This window comes from Convolutriloba macropyga, chromosome 4 (assembly GCF_964194025.1).
Source record: "Convolutriloba macropyga chromosome 4, txConMacr16.3, whole genome shotgun sequence".
Taxonomy (NCBI): domain Eukaryota; kingdom Metazoa; phylum Xenacoelomorpha; order Acoela; family Convolutidae; genus Convolutriloba; species Convolutriloba macropyga.
This window is the reverse complement of record NC_134471.1, coordinates 2,595,699-2,612,299: the sequence shown is the minus strand read 5'-3', so window position 1 is coordinate 2,612,299 and position 16,601 is coordinate 2,595,699. Positions and strand designations below refer to the sequence as shown.

The 16,601-nt window shown below is 36.5% G+C and overlaps 1 protein-coding gene across 4 annotated transcripts in view; it reads left to right on the top strand.

The window, feature by feature from the left end:
• Positions 1 to 16,601, top strand: part of LOC142337411 (dedicator of cytokinesis protein 11-like) — a 320,003-nt gene that overhangs the window by 280,151 nt on the left and 23,251 nt on the right. For all 4 annotated transcript variants that reach the window (XM_075386591.1, XM_075386592.1, XM_075386590.1 and 1 more), the window contains 4 exons: positions 139 to 418; positions 11,927 to 12,117; positions 12,517 to 12,617; positions 12,984 to 13,134. In XM_075386591.1, the coding sequence (XP_075242706.1) occupies positions 139 to 418; positions 11,927 to 12,117; positions 12,517 to 12,617; positions 12,984 to 13,134 (723 nt within the window). The remainder of the gene's footprint in view (positions 1 to 138; positions 419 to 11,926; positions 12,118 to 12,516; positions 12,618 to 12,983; positions 13,135 to 16,601) is intronic.

Sequence of the window (16,601 nt, the reverse complement as noted above, 5' to 3'; positions counted from 1 at the left end):
GTGCAACATATTCAACTTTATATTGCGATTTTTGCATGTTAGAGGCGACGCTAAGTTGTAATATTTACCCATGTTGGAAAACAACATTGGGCTCCCAGCGGTAAACTCAGGTTTATCTTTATGCATTTGCTTTGATAGGATGCGAAGACTCTAGACACTAAAATTGGGTTCCTCCAAATCACACATGTAGAACCCTACTGGGAAGAGTGTGAACAAACGACCACAGACCCACTTCCATCATCAACAGCTGCCAATTCATTCACTGACTTCGACGTGCATAACAATGTGAACAAGTTTGTGTTTGAAGCTCCTTTCACGCGCCCGGCTGACGGTCTGGGAAGTAGTGGAGGAGGAGGTGATGTGAACAGACATGCATCTCAACTAAATGAGCAATACATCAGAAAAACAATCTTGAGAAGTTAGTCTTTTTAGAGAATATCAATCATCATCGTCGTCTGTTATTCGTAAAGCCCTTCTTTGAGAACGCAAAAGCGCATTTCATCGTCCATTTGCTCCGTTCGCAATGTCCATATAATTAAATATAAGTATGGACGCCAGTTCAAAGGCGAAGGCTTAGAGAAGAGAAAGGAAATAACCGAAGCTTGGAAAAGGAAAAACGTATTAAATGGAACCTCAAAACCTGTAATCAAACCGTACCTATTTCAGAAATATCAATAAACAAACCAATGTATAGTTAGAATCAACTTATGGTTTCAAATGTGGGTAGGCGTGGGGTAGTTAGGTACGTAGGGGAGAGGTGGGGGTAGGTGAGGGGTTTTAGTGGGTGGGTGGGGGTCTGTAATTTAGACGACTGACTTATATGGAATCAAAAGTTCTCAATGACCTCTTCGCCTTGAATATTATCAGCAGTTCCTTATTAATATACATTATAAACTAAGCTATTGTTAAAGTTCAATGTTCTAAAACGGAACTCAACTTTCATAAACAGAGGTAAATGTTCGAACCAAAAGAAAACAAAATTCAAGGCTGGAACAAACTTTCTTCAGCTAAAAAAAACATTGCCGGCAGAATAACGGAACCGACTCTATGAGTCGTGCAAAATAAACTATGAACTAATTAATAGCCGCGAAGTGATGGCTGTGGCTAAAATTGAACTTTTTGGTTTTTTGTCGACAAGATTTTTGTTACGACCATATGACGTCTCAGTCACTTCAAATTGATTTTTGTTCATTCATTCAGAAACAGAAGTCAAAGTTCAAAAATGGTTGAACGGTCGATAGAAAGAGTTAAATGGTCAAATATAAAGAAATCAAGAAAATCAAGGTATGAATTGCTTGCTTCAGCGAAAAAAACCTGTAGAATACCACTAGTCCTTCGAGTCGTTGAAACCTGTTGAATACCAATACTCCCCCTTCGAGTCGTAACAAGCCCAGCTCTGGTGTGACGAGCTTGTATGGATACAGTTTCAATAAAAGTTTAAAACATTTAAAATTTTTACATGTACTTTAAGACGATTTGATGAGCGTCAAAAGCGCTTTTTTGTATTCGCAAAAGGGTTGTAAAAGGGTACTAAGTTTTGAAAGGTGACTAAAAAGAATAGGATATAATTAAGGTAAGTGTCGAGTCTGTTAGAACTAATACTGGTATTCGGTTTGTTCCTTATAACATTCAGTTTGAAAACGAAATCGACACTTTGAACGGTTACTTTCAATCACGGTTACTTCAGGCAATCGTTTATGTTCAATAGAATAACGAATTTGAATTGTGTTCGAAGGCTGTCTTTTTTCTGCGCTGTTGGGGCGCTGAGAGCGTCGTTTTGTGTTCAAAAAGTCACTTTTTTGAGAGAAGGCGAGAAAAGTAGGTGTAAAAATATTTAACATTCCGAGCAAAATTTTTTTTAGATTTTTTAAATTTGTTTAGTTTTTGTCTGCCGGTTCTTGCTTGGGTGGCGGATCTATCAAAAGGATTTTTTAAATTTCTTATGCCGAATAATGGATAGGAAAACACACTTGAAAGCAAGACAGGGCACATCCCTGAAATAAATTCTACAGATCTCAGGTTTGTTTTCAGGTCTGATGTATTATCTCACAATTGGTATCGTTTATTGCAAACTAACTGTAATACAAAGACAATGAGCTATATGCTTTGGAGTCTCAACGTTAGTAAATTTAGAAGATGCTATATCAGTTTTTGTCAGTTACTTTTTTCATGTTGTTGTGTTATTGTGTCAAAACGTTTCCTGTAATTAAGGAAGAGGTAAAATTATTTCTGTAAAGATGGTCACATTTCTTTTTCGTGTTGTTTACTGAGGTCTTCCAGCTGTGTTCCCTATCAAGATCTGTTCACACTTTTTCATGTTGTTTAAATTAATATTCGTGAAGTAATTTTGGTCATGCTGAAACCATAAGTTGAGGGGAAAAGCGAAGGCTTTTGCGGCGTGAATTTTTTTCACTCGAACTTCAAAGTAGAATGAGAAAACGGTGTTCGAACAAGTAGCCGCTCTCTTTATAGTGGTTTTTTGTTCACATGCGGGAATTTGAATTTGATTTTTGCTATTTTCATTTTTCCCAATCCATTTACTGTCCATTCTAGGTCTAGTTTTTGTTTACTCTTACTGTTTACTTCTTCAAATTGTGTAAGAACTTGTCCTGCTATGTTTTTTATTGCAATCCGAAAATTTGGATTGTATTGGTGCGCTCCATTTGCTCCGTTCGCAATGTCCATATAATTAAATATAAGTATGGACGCCAGTTCAAAGGCGAAGGCTTAGAGAAGAGAAAGGAAATAACCGAAGCTTGGAAAAGGAAAAACGTATTAAATGGAACCTCAAAACCTGTAATCAAACCGTACCTATTTCAGAAATATCAATAAACAAACCAATGTATAGTTAGAATCAACTTATGGTTTCAAATGTGGGTAGGCGTGGGGTAGTTAGGTACGTAGGGGAGAGGTGGGGGTAGGTGAGGGGTTTTAGTGGGTGGGTGGGGGTCTGTAATTTAGACGACTGACTTATATGGAATCAAAAGTTCTCAATGACCTCTTCGCCTTGAATATTATCAGCAGTTCCTTATTAATATACATTATAAACTAAGCTATTGTTAAAGTTCAATGTTCTAAAACGGAACTCAACTTTCATAAACAGAGGTAAATGTTCGAACCAAAAGAAAACAAAATTCAAGGCTGGAACAAACTTTCTTCAGCTAAAAAAAAACATTGCCGGCAGAATAACGGAACCGACTCGATGAGTCGTGCAAAATAAACTATGAACTAATTAATAGCCGCGAAGTGATGGCTGTGGCTAAAATTGAACTTTTTGGTTTTTTGTCGACAAGATTTTTGTTACGACCATATGACGTCTCAGTCACTTCAAATTGATTTTTGTTCATTCATTCAGAAACAGAAGTCAAAGTTCAAAAATGGTTGAACGGTCGATAGAAAGAGTTAAATGGTCAAATATAAAGAAATCAAGAAAATCAAGGTATGAATTGCTTGCTTCAGCGAAAAAAACCTGTAGAATACCACTAGTCCTTCGAGTCGTTGAAACGTGTTGAATACCAATACTCCCCCTTCGAGTCGTAACAAGCCCAGCTCTGGTGTGACGAGCTTGTATGGATACAGTTTCAATAAAAGTTTAAAACATTTAAAATTTTTACATGTACTTTAAGACGATTTGATGAGCGTCAAAAGCGCTTTTTTGTATTCGCAAAAGGGTTGTAAAAGGGTACTAAGTTTTGAAAGGTGACTAAAAAGAATAGGATATAATTAAGGTAAGTGTCGAGTCTGTTAGAACTAATACTGGTATTCGGTTTGTTCCTTATAACATTCAGTTTGAAAACGAAATTGACACTTTGAACGGTTACTTTCAATCACGGTTACTTCAGGCAATCGTTTATGTTCAATAGAATAACGAATTTGAATTGTGTTCGAAGGCTGTCTTTTTTCTGCGCTGTTGGGGCGCTGAGAGCGTCGTTTTGTGTTCAAAAAGTCACTTTTTTGAGAGAAGGCGAGAAAAGTAGGTGTAAAAATATTTAACATTCCGAGCAAAATTTTTTTTAGATTTTTTAAATTTGTTTAGTTTTTGTCTGCCGGTTCCTGCTTGGGTGGCGGATCTATCAAAAGGATTTTTTAAATTTCTTATGCCGAATAATGGATAGGAAAACACACTTGAAAGCAAGACAGGGCACATCCCTGAAATAAATTCTACAGATCTCAGGTTTGTTTTCAGGTCTGATGTATTATCTCACAATTGGTATCGTTTATTGCAAACTAACTGTAATACAAAGACAATGAGCTATATGCTTTGGAGTCTCAACGTTAGTAAATTTAGAAGATGCTATATCAGTTTTTGTCAGTTACTTTTTTCATGTTGTTGTGTTATTGTGTCAAAACGTTTCCTGTAATTAAGGAAGAGGTAAAATTATTTCTGTAAAGATGGTCACATTTCTTTTTCGTGTTGTTTACTGAGGTCTTCCAGCTGTGTTCCCTATCAAGATCTGTTCACACTTTTTCATGTTGTTTAAATTAATATTCGTGAAGTAATTTTGGTCATGCTGAAACCATAAGTTGAGGGGAAAAGCGAAGGCTTTTGCGGCGTGAATTTTTTTCACTCGAACTTCAAAGTAGAATGAGAAAACGGTGTTCGAACAAGTAGCCGCTCTCTTTATAGTGGTTTTTTGTTCACATGCGGGAATTTGAATTTGATTTTTGCTATTTTCATTTTTCCCAATCCATTTACTGTCCATTCTAGGTCTAGTTTTTGTTTACTCTTACTGTTTACTTCTTCAAATTGTGTAAGAACTTGTCCTGCTATGTTTTTTATTGCAATCCGAAAATTTGGATTGTATTGGTGCGCTGTCTTTTTTATAGATGATTTCACATATTTATCTGATAACATTTTGCTTTCTTTAAATTTCTTGTCTTTTTCCGAGTTCTTCGATCTTTAGGTGCTAACAAATCGTTCTTTTGAGCAGAAGGATGCGGTACTGCATGTTTTTTCAAGGACAACGAAATAATTTGAAGATCATAAGATTTAGAATTTATGCGAGTCAAGGAATCGTTTTTCGGGCTTGAGGATGGGTTATTAAATTCTTTTGTGACAAAGAAATAGTCTTGCAGATACTATTATCAGACTCTTTTGACTTCAATAAAATCGATCTGTGGGGCCAATGAGTTTTACCCCGAGAGCTAAAACTCGATCTGTGGGGGCCAATAAGTTTTAGCAGGCCTTGAGGATCTGTCACTGGATATTTTTAGTGACCTCTAAATACGGAATTTTAGCGGTTTTTTTAATGATTAAATTTTGGGGATTTTTTACTTTTTCGAGCTTTATGGGCAATGAATCTAATTTAGGACTTGCTGATGGGCTATTGGATATTTTTTACCGACAGGGAATAAGGTTTGAAGATATTATCATGAATTTTGGCGACTTCTCATTAAAGTATGTCCTTTTGTGAAATTCTCTGTCCTTGTTCAATCTTAGGGGGCCAATGAAGCTTCTTCAATGTTTTTGGGCAGTGTTTTGTCGCAAAAAAATGATGTAAAGGAGATTGATTGCTATAACAAGCAATTTTTTATTTTGTTTTTTATACATTTTCATAAATAAATTTTTCGTTTTCGCGTTTTGGCTCTGTCTGTACCCTGTTTGTGCAAACAGAATTCTGCTGGACCTGAGGTTGTGTTTAGCGAGTAAGTGTTGGTTTTAATGTCATACACAAATATGGAAATTTTCTAAATTTCTTGCAACTTTTTGTTCAACTTGTTAAACTTTTTGCAATTTACTTTTGGTCATTTTCAATTTTCTTTAACTCAGGGGGTCGTTTTTTATTTTATCCCTGCCTGCATTTGTAAATAATAGCATTAGGACTTTCATTTTGAAGACATTGGCATCAATCAGCTATAGCAAATCTTTAGTATTTCCTGCTAATTTCACTTTCTTCGTTTTTGCCTGCATCTGCCTGTATTTGCTTGTCGATATATCAATCAAGTTTTTTCTTCGATTTGAAGTTTTTACCTTCAATATTTTTAATGAAAACCAAGGTGTTTAGCACGCTTTTTCTGGAAGCCTTATTGTTTTCCTCTTGATTTCTGAAACTGTGATCGCCTTTTTGATTTGTAATGATCATTTGGTCTGCTGGTCAAATAGGTAAGTGTTCACTTTTTCACTCAATTCTTGGGGTTGTATCACACGACTTGTCCTGCTATGTTTTTTTACAATTCAAAGAATTTGAATTGTATTGGGGCTCTGTCTTTTTTTTCAGATCTGTTCACGTATTTTCATGATTTTTGAAGTCAAATTGGAGTAGTGGTTTTGGTCACGCCGTACCAGGAAGTGGAACGGAAAAGCGAGTGGTTTTGTGGCGTGAAATTTTATCGCTCTAATTTTAAAGTAGAGTGAGAAAACGGTGTTTGAACAAAAATTCGGTTTCTCGCTAGTGGTTTTTTGTTCACATGCGACAATTCACTTTGATTTTGTGTTTTCGATTTTTTGGATCGGATTTTTTTCGAAATGGTTTTCCCAATCCATTCATAGTCCGTTCTTGGTCCAGTTTTCTGTTTAGTGAATGAAAATTCTTTGAATTGTGTGTCAGGACTTGTCCTGCTATGTTTTTTGTTTCGTCGTCTGACGCTCTTTTTTCGTTTTACATTTGTTCACACAGCAAAGCTGAAAAAGTCAAATTTTCTGAATGACTTCTTCCTCTCACTAACCGCATTTGCGCGCGTGACGTCATTTCTCACTCGCTTTAGCGAAAGTTTTTTGGTTATTTGCCTGATTAGATTTTGATCATACGTGACTTACCTCACTCAATAAAATGACTTTTGCACTTTAAAAACTTAAGTTTAATTTGAATTTGTTTAAGGTCAAAGGAACTCCAATGTTTAGTAAAGGTCCCTAATAAGAGGCTTCTGAAATTTAACAAGTTTTACTAATTTATCGCTGAATGTTTTTTAGCCTAGTTTTTTTGAGCGGCGTCGATTTTTTTTCAATTTAGATCTGTATCTGTTTCTATCTCTATTATATGGCACACAGGTCTATTCTTTCGCAGCTATTCCGGCAATCTGCCGGCTATGTTTTGAATTAGTTTAAGGTTAAAGGAACTCATACGTGCAGGAAAGGTCCGTAATAGAAGGGCTTCTTCGGAATGAATTTCAACAAGCTTTATTAATTTATCGCTGAATGTTTTTTACCTAGTTTTTTGAGCGGCGTCGACTTTTTTTCAATTTTGATCTGTATCTATTTCTATCTCTATTATATGGCACACAGGTCTTGGGGTTCAATTCTTGGGGTTGTATCGCACGACTTGTCCTGCTATGTTTTTTTACAATTCAAAGAATTTGAATTGTATTGGGGCTCTGTCTTTTTTTTTCAGATCTGTTCACGTATTTTCATGATTTTTGAAGTCAAATTGGAGTAGTGGTTTTGGTCACGCCGTACCAGGAAGTGGAGCGGAAAAGCGAGTGGTTTTGTGGCGTGAAATTTTATCGCTCTAATCTTAAAGTAGAGTGAGAAAACGGTGTTTGAACAAAAATTCGGTTTCTCGCTAGTGGTTTTTTGTTCACATGCGGCATTTACTTTGATTTTTACTGTTTTTTCGATTTTTTTGATTGGGTTTTTTCTAAAAGTTTTTCCCAGGCCATTCATAGTTCATTCTAGGCCTAGTTTTTTAAAACCAAATTTCCTTTTCTCGCTAGGCATTTTGATATTGATTTTCCGTTTTTATTTTTTGATCTGATTTTTTTAGAAACGGTTTTCCCAATTCACTGCTAGTCCGTTTTAGGTCTAGTTTTTTGTTTAGTCAATGAAGTTTCTTTGAATTGTACGTCAGGAATTGTCATGCTATGTTTTTTTGTCGAATAATTTTTTTTCGCTTTTTGCTCATTTTGCCGCTTTTGCATGAAATCTTCTTGACTTCTCTAGGCTGGTTTTTTTCATGGCTCATTCCGCTCAAAAAGTTTTTGATCAGCAGTTACTCAGCGAAGCAATCCAAAATGAACAGAGTCAGTATCAAAAAAGAGATCAGATTTAGAAACGGGATAAACCGGTAAAGCCCAATTTTAGATGCGCTTTACTTGAACTTTGTTCTTTTAAGTATTAGTTACTTTCTCTAATGCTTATTGGTATTGATACTAGCCCCTATATGCTATCCCTAAACAACAGTATGTTAAACTATGAAATGAACAAAATAGTTCGCACTTTGAAAATGTGGGAATCAACGGCGGCTATTTTCCGGCAATCTGCCAGGTATGTTTATTTTTTATTAGAAAACAAAAAGTACTTTATGAAACCAACCAGGTATTGAGCTCCGTATATTTGCCTTTTCTTTGAATTCTCCTTTTTCACGTGACGCACGTCAAGATGATTTTTTTTTCGTTTGACCTACTTTGGCTTTTTTTCCACATTTTGCTTAAAATCCCCTTGATTTCTTCATGCTAGTTTCATATTTCTGTGTTTTTCGGACAATAACATTTCAGTCTCCTCTGGTAATAAACCTTTATTGTAACTTTGGTCATCTGAGTTAATTCCATCAGCACTAGTAAATTGTTGAGCATTGTCGTCTTTCAGACCGCAGCAGTTTCTTCGATATTTTGGGTCTGTATTCGTATTGAGCATCTTCAGTTTCTTCTCAGTCTTAGGCTGATATTTTCCGTGCCGCATTTTAACCTAATTTGCAATTCAGTTTAGACAAATAACTCATAGTTCTGTGTTCTTCTGACAATTTGTAAGCGGTTTTTGGCAAGGCATCTTCATTGTAAAGTTGATGGAAGAACTCATACAGAGTAGCTTTTCAATCCCCGACTTGAATTTTTTTCATCTATGAAGTAAGAATATCTGGACCAGCATGTACTCAGCTTTCGGCTAGATCAATAGCGTCTAATATCTTTGGTCCGCTGGGATCCCCTTCGAAATGAGTTCGGTAACCTCTTCGTTTTTGTTTTTGATCTTTCTACAGCTCCTGGATGTATTCTTAATCTGAGGAAAGTTCAATTCTCAGTTGAGTTTTCACTTTTGTATCTTCTCACTAAGCAGCAGCAGCTTGTCTAACAAAATAAAATAAAAATAGTTCGAACACGAAAGATGTTTTTGTACCTGAATCAAGTTTTTCCGTTTTTTAAATTGCTCTCCAACGAAGTTTGTTTTAATTAATCTTATACGAAGCTTGTAGCAATTTTATTAGTCCTGTTGGTCTTTCTGTTTTATGCGATCTTTCGCTTGACTGATTTTTTGTCTGACCCATATGATTTTTCGTCCTCAAAAACGGGATAAACAGGTAGCGCCCAGCGGGCATTTCTGTTCTTCAGTCTCTAAGTATGCGATTCACAGAAACTGTTTTGGAGACTTATGGTTTGAAGGGTGGTTCTTAGAGGTTGACAACTATCCCCCCTCCCACAACAACCCCCACCCACATCATTCCCCCTCACTTCAACTCCTCCCAATCCACATCCCCCCACTTGCCCATCATCCCCTACCCCCCTGCGATCACGTCACGCCCCTTCAAATAAGCTGAAGCTGGCCGCACAACCGTGGCTAGCTACTGACGAAGCCAACCGCTCTCTGGTTGTTTGAGAGCATTTCGCCCGACGCTAGTCGGCTATGTTCTGTTCTTTCATTTCTAATGGGGGCTATGGGAATCAATGGAGGTTATTTTCCGGCAATTAGCCTGGTATGTTTTTTTGCAGACAATCTGTCAAACAATAGTATTTTATAGGCATGTTGCAATTGCAATGGTTGTTGGCTTTTGCGATTTAAGGCTGTCAATCGCAACTCAACTATTTAACGACTTTCTGTGCACAATATTAACTGATGAGAACGTATTTTTAATTGCTCTCAAACTAAGATTGTTTTAATTGCTCTCAAACGAAGTTTGTAGCAATTATATTGGTCCTGTTGGTCTTTCTTTTTGATGGGATTTTTCGCGTGGCCGATTTTTTGTCTTACCCAATTGACTTTTTGTCCTCAAAAACGGGATCAACAGGTAGCGCCCAGCGGGCATTGAGCCTTTCAGCTCACTATTCTCCAAGTATGCCATTGAAAGGAACTGTTTTGGAGACATACCTATGGTGTGAAGGGCAGTTCTTAGATGTTGACAACCCCCCCCTTCCACAACAACCCTCACCGCACATCAGCCTAACCCCGCAATACCCACCTCTGCACATCGGTCAGGCCGCAAGGGCCCCTTGCAACCAAATACTCCCCTCCCACCGTTGCCCCCCCACTGGTCGTTGAGTGCTATTCTCCCAACGTTAGTTGGTTATGTTTATACTCTATTGACTCAATGAACTGGTAATAGTAAAATATTTGTCTAGATGCTATCTCTTTCTGAGAACAAAAACGAAAAATATTAAGTTTTAATATATCAGAAGCGCATTTTTTTCGAAAGGTCATTTTTAGTTTCTGGAATATCTCTTCTCATGAACATTTGGGTGCTCTCTGTTTTGCAACATTTGATTTTAGACAATGCAGATTTGTTCACCAAATTTTTGTAATGTAATAACCACATTCAAAGTCAAAAGAAACGGGCTTAGCCAACGTGAACCCTCGATTCGGAATATATAGATTCATTATAGTATTCTAATTTGACTAGAATTGCTCCTCGGGAATTTTGAGAGCGGTTTGTCATTTTCTATCGTTTCCCTTTTTTTCTGTGCCTGCTTCGGTTATAATTGCTTTGGGGGTTCCAATGGCAGTAATTTTTCGGGAAAGCTGGCAGCTGTTTCGATTTTCTACCGATGTGGAATACTGAGCAGATTTCAGAGCGTTTCGCACAATAATTGTATTTTGCAGACTCGGAATCAAAATTTTTTATGATCATAGATCAAAAAGGTTCAAAGCTGATCGACATTATTATAGCTGCGAAGGTATAAGCTGACGGGAGGTTTTTTGCAGTTCTCTTGGTTTTTCTTTTTTATCACACTGGTTATTAATAGCCGCCCTCATCTTCTCAGCGGGCTATTATAGCGCTCCTGTTTTTTTTTACTTCGTCGAATAAAAAAATGTTTTGCTTTACCTCATTTTGCCGCCTTTTCAACATTTTGCGTGAAATCTTTTTGACTTCTCCAGGCTAGTTTCTCTCTTCTCTCATTCTGCTAAAAGTGATTTTGAACATCAGTTGCTCAGCAAAGCTATTCAAAATGAACAGAGTCAGTATAAAAAATTGAAGTCAGAAATAGAAACGGGATAAACCCATAAAGCCCAATTTTAGATGCCCGCTATTTGAACGTCGTTCCTATAAGTATTAGTTACCTCTCTCTAATGCTTATTGTTATTGATAGTAGCCCCTGTGGCCTCTCTCTAAGAAACAGAAGTATGTTCAACTACGAAATGCCATCAAAATAAATCGGACTTAAAAAATTTTGTACAAAATCTTTTTTTTTCAATATCGTCTGTTATTTCAATCCCAATCATGCTTATTGGAATCAACGGCGGCTATTTTCCGGCAATCTTCCGGGTATGTTTTGAAAAGAGGGTGTTTTGTTCACGTGTTGTTGCCGCTCTTCAACTACCATTATGTGCATGACGTCATTGGTTTCGCTCAATAGAGATGAGTTTCAGGCGGAATCGTGATTAGTTTTTGATATAGAATGAAAGAATGATAGGAAAATTAAAGCTTTTGGGGGGATGAAATACGGAATTGAAGCGGAATGTTAGCGAGAATTTATTGTTTTCAAATAAAACGCATCGAATTTTTGAAGAGCTTCCATAGATTTCGCCGGCAACTTCCTCAACTAGGCTTCATTACCTGTTGCTAAGGCTTGTAAGTCTATTTGGCAACAGTTTAGGCAACCTGCAAACTGTGTTTATTCTTTTACGGACGCTCTAATCTTGTGAAGTTACAATTTTTTGGCCATTTATAGTCGCGATATATATAATTTGAAGCTAAACTCGATTAAGGCACAACAAAAGCAAAGTAAAGATTAGTTTAAGTAATTTTGTTTAGTTGCTTTGTAATTGGGTTTCCTTGTTTTCTAGCTAAGCAATCATTTCCGTACGTAGAGAAGAGGATAATAGTGGACATGGTGCAAAGTTTCGAACTGTCTCCGATTGAAGTGGCAATTGAAAGTTTGAAAAAGATGATCAAAGAGCTCAAAGTAATCCTTGGGAAGAAACAGCCAGACATGAAGAGGTTGCAGCTCAAGTTACAAGGATGTGTAGGCACCCAGGTAGAGTATTAATTGCACGTCGAATAATCTGTTCAAATAGGACCCACATAAACGCAGTATATCGGGTTACTTATAAATAGCAATGTGATCTATTTTTAGAGCGACGTATTTTTCCCGTTATTGCGGGTCACAAAGGTATTGGTCTCTAAGTGTTATGTGGTAAAGTCTCTGGGATCGAGAACATCATTTGGAACATTTTAACTGGGATTACTGCACAATTGTCTCGTTATTGTGAAATGTTGCATTGCGTACCTTAATATATATAATACCTCGCCCGGAACTGTATTTACTACAGGCGTACTTATTCTACTGGTACTGATTTTCATCATGATTGGACAACATTGGACAATTATTACTGCACCAGATAGCGTTGTTCCAGCTGCTTGTGGTCCGTTTTAGGTGAATGCCGGTCCAATGGCGTATGCACGTGCATTCCTAGAGGCCGAGAGACAGTATGCGTATCCTGCCAATAAGGTCAAGGAGCTCAAGCATATCTACATGTAAGTCATATATGAGCATAAGATTTAAAATTTTTAGTTTGAAAGTAAAATCTTTTCAAGATTTGAATTGTATATACGTAATGAGAGCATGTGAACATCAATTGAATTGAACGTCTGTAAATCAGTTGGAAGTCAGTTCGAGCGAGTAAATGATTAATTTCGCTAATCGCGATACACATGCTTTGAAATCACCTACTCCAGTTCCAATTTTTGTTGTACATTCCGTTTGTGGATCGTAAATTCAATGCCATAGAATTGTTCATTGTTTCTGTGCGTTGCTATTACTAAACAGTGTGCCAATTCGTTAGTCTCGAATAAACCATTTCAATGGACGTGAATGCAATTTGGTGTAACTTAATGTTCCAGTGATTTTGTGGCAACGTGCGCTGATGCTTTGGACTTGAATGGACGGCTGATCAAGTCGGATCAGTTTGAGTTCCAAGAAAATCTGAAATTGAGCTTCAAACTGCTGGTAGAGAAGCTGGCCACCATTCTCAACATGAACATCACTGATAAGGTAGGTTTTATCCAATGAGTCTTCATTTAATGAAGTTCTCTATATCAAAATATTCACCAATTACTTTGCTGGTTTTCAATAGCCGCCGTCAGCCTCTCAACGGCTATTATTTACGCGCTCTCCTTTTTACAATTCAAAGAATTTGAATTGTATCGGGGCGCTGTCTTTTTACGACTCGAAGAGGAGTATTGGAGAAGTCCTTTTTTTTAATCAATTTTATTGGAGTGAATTTTGAAGCGGGAAATGAAACACGTGAAAAAATTTGGAGTGATTTTGGCGCTGAACAAAAAGAAGAGTGGAGCGAAAAGAGAGTGGTTTTTGTTCATATCGCTGTTTTCTAGAGAGCGAGAAATTGAGGTGTGAAAAAAATTCTGTGAGCGAGCGGCATTTTAAAGCAGTTTATTTTTCAATTTTTTTGGTTAAGAGGTTTTATGATTTTGTTTAATAGCCGCCCCCATCTTCTCAGCCGGATATTATAGCGCTTTTTTTTTACAATTCAAAGAATTTGAATTGTATTGGGGCGCTGTCTTTTTTTTAAGATCTGTTCACACATTTTCATGATTTTTGAAGTCAAATTGGAGTAGTGATTTTGGTCACGCCGAAACAGGAAATGGAGCGAAAAAGCGAGTGGTTTTGCGGCGTGAATTTTTTTCGCTCTGATTTTAAAGTAGAGTGCGAAAATGGTGTTTGAACAAAAATTCGGTTTCTCGGTAGTGGTTTTTTGTTCACATGCGGCAATTTCACTCTGATTTTTACTGTTTTTTCGATTTTTTGGATCGGATTTTTTTCTAAATGGTTTTCCCAATCCATTCACAGCTCATTCTAGGCCTAGTTTTTTGTTTGAATTAAATTTTCATTTCTCGCTAGTGGTTTTTTTGTTCACATGCGGCATTTTGACATTGATTTTTTGTTTTTTTTTTCTTATTTTTTGATCTGATTTTTTTAAAATGGTTTTCTCAATTCACTCATAGTCCATTCTAGGTCTAGTTTTTCTGTTTAGTCAATGAAAATTCTTTGAATTGTACGTCAGGACTTGTCCTGCTATGTTTTTTTACTTCGTCGAATTTTTGGCTTGACCCATTTTGCCGCTTTTTTCGACATTTTGCGTGAAATCTTTTTGACTTCTCTAGGCTAGTTTCACTCTTCTGTCATTCTGCTCAAAGTCCTTTTAAACGGCACCTGCTCAGCAAAGCAATTCAAAATGAAGAGAGTCAGTATTAAAATCAAAGTCAGAAATAGAAACGGGATAAACCCATAAAGCCCATTTTCAGATGCCCGGTACTTGAACTTTGTTCTAATAAGTTTTAGGAATATCTATATTGCTTATTGGTATTGATACTAGACCCTGTAGCCTCTCACTAAGAGACATGAGTTTGTTCAATTACGAATTGACATCAAAGTAATTTGCACTTAAAATGTTTTTATACAAAAATCAATTTTTATTGAAATTTTCTTTTTAATCACAATAGGGTTATGGGAATCAACGGCGGCTATTTTCCGGCAATCTGCCAGGTATGTTTTAATTTTCAGCTTGTTTTGGTAGTTTGAAGTTTTCTGGAAATTCATATAAGTTTTATGCTTATGCGGAGGTTTTTAATTGCTCCTGAACGAAGTTCATAGCAATTATTGTAAACGTGTGTCTTTTTTATGCAAATTTTTCGCTTGATAGTTTTGCGCTTTTCTTCTAGATTATTCTTTGACATCTCAAGTGACTTTTTCACGCTTTCGTTTTTTTTTGAGTGATCTCGATTGCTCCGAAGTAAAGCTTGTTGCTAATATAAATTCGGTTGCAGCATAGAAGAGTTAAGTGATTCGTAGCACAATGGTTATTTGGTGTGGTTGTGGATCGGGAAATCAGTGGTTCGAATCCCGGCGGGGAAAAATTGATCTAGGCTACAGACCCTTAATTAAATTGCCTTGCCTGTCGTTCAAGAGCAGTTCTTTCAACATTTGTCGGTTTATGTTTATTTCTATGCTAATGGTTTTCCAAATGCCTAGATTTTTTTTGAAAAGAAGAGTGGAGCGAAAAGAGAGTGGTTTTTGTTCATATCGCTGTTTTCTAGAGAGCGAGAAATTGAGGTGTGAAAAAAATTCTGTGAGCGAGCGGCATTTTAAAGCAGTTTATTTTTCAATTTTTTTGGTTAAGAGGTTTTATGATTTTGTTTAATAGCCGCCCCCATCTTCTCAGCCGGATATTATAGCGCTTTTTTTTACAATTCAAAGAATTTGAATTGTATTGGGGCGCTGTCTTTTTTTTAAGATCTGTTCACACATTTTCATGATTTTTGAAGTCAAATTGGAGTAGTGATTTTGGTCACGCCGAAACAGGAAATGGAGCGAAAAAGCGAGTGGTTTTGCGGCGTGAATTTTTTTCGCTCTGATTTTAAAGTAGAGTGCGAAAATGGTGTTTGAACAAAAATTCGGTTTCTCGGTAGTGGTTTTTTGTTCACATGCGGCAATTTCACTCTGATTTTTACTGTTTTTTCGATTTTTTGGATCGGATTTTTTTCTAAATGGTTTTCCCAATCCATTCACAGCTCATTCTAGGCCCAGTTTTTTGTTTGAATTAAATTTTCATTTCTCGCTAGTGGTTTTTTTGTTCACATGCGGCATTTTGACATTGATTTTTTGTTTTTTTTTCTTATTTTTTGATCTGATTTTTTAAAAATGGTTGTCTCAATTCACTCATAGTCCATTCTAGGTCTAGTTTTTCTGTTTAGTCAATGAAAATTCTTTGAATTGTACGTCAGGACTTGTCCTGCTATGTTTTTTTACTTCGTCGAATTTTTGGCTTGACCCATTTTGCCGCTTTTTTCGACATTTTGCGTGAAATCTTTTTGACTTCTCTAGGCTAGTTTCACTCTTCTGTCATTCTGCTCAAAGTCCTTTTAAACGGCATCTGCTCAGCAAAGCAATTCAAAATGAAGAGAGTCAGTATTAAAATCAAAGTCAGAAATAGAAACGGGATAAACCCATAAAGCCCATTTTCAGATGCCCGGTACTTGAACTTTGTTCTCATAAGTTTTAGGAATATCTATATTGCTTATTGGTATTGATACTAGACCCTGTAGCCTCTCACTAAGAGATATGAGTTTGTTCAATTACGAATTGACATCAAAGTAATTTGCACTTAAAATGTTTTTATACAAAAATCAATTTTTTTTGAAATTTTCTTTTTAATCACAATAGGGTTATGGGAATCAACGGCGGCTATTTTCCGGCAATCTGCCAGGTATGTTTTAATTTTCAGCTTGTTTTGGTAGTTTGAAGTTTTCTGGAAATTCATATAAGTTTTATGCTTATGCGGAGGTTTTTAATTGCTCCTGAACGAAGTTCATAGCAATTATTGTAAACGTGTGTCTTTTTTATGCAAATTTTTCGCTTGATAGTTTTGCGCTTTTCTTCTAGATTATTCTTTGACATCTCAAGTGACTTTTTCACGCTTTCGTTTTTTTTGAGTGATCTCG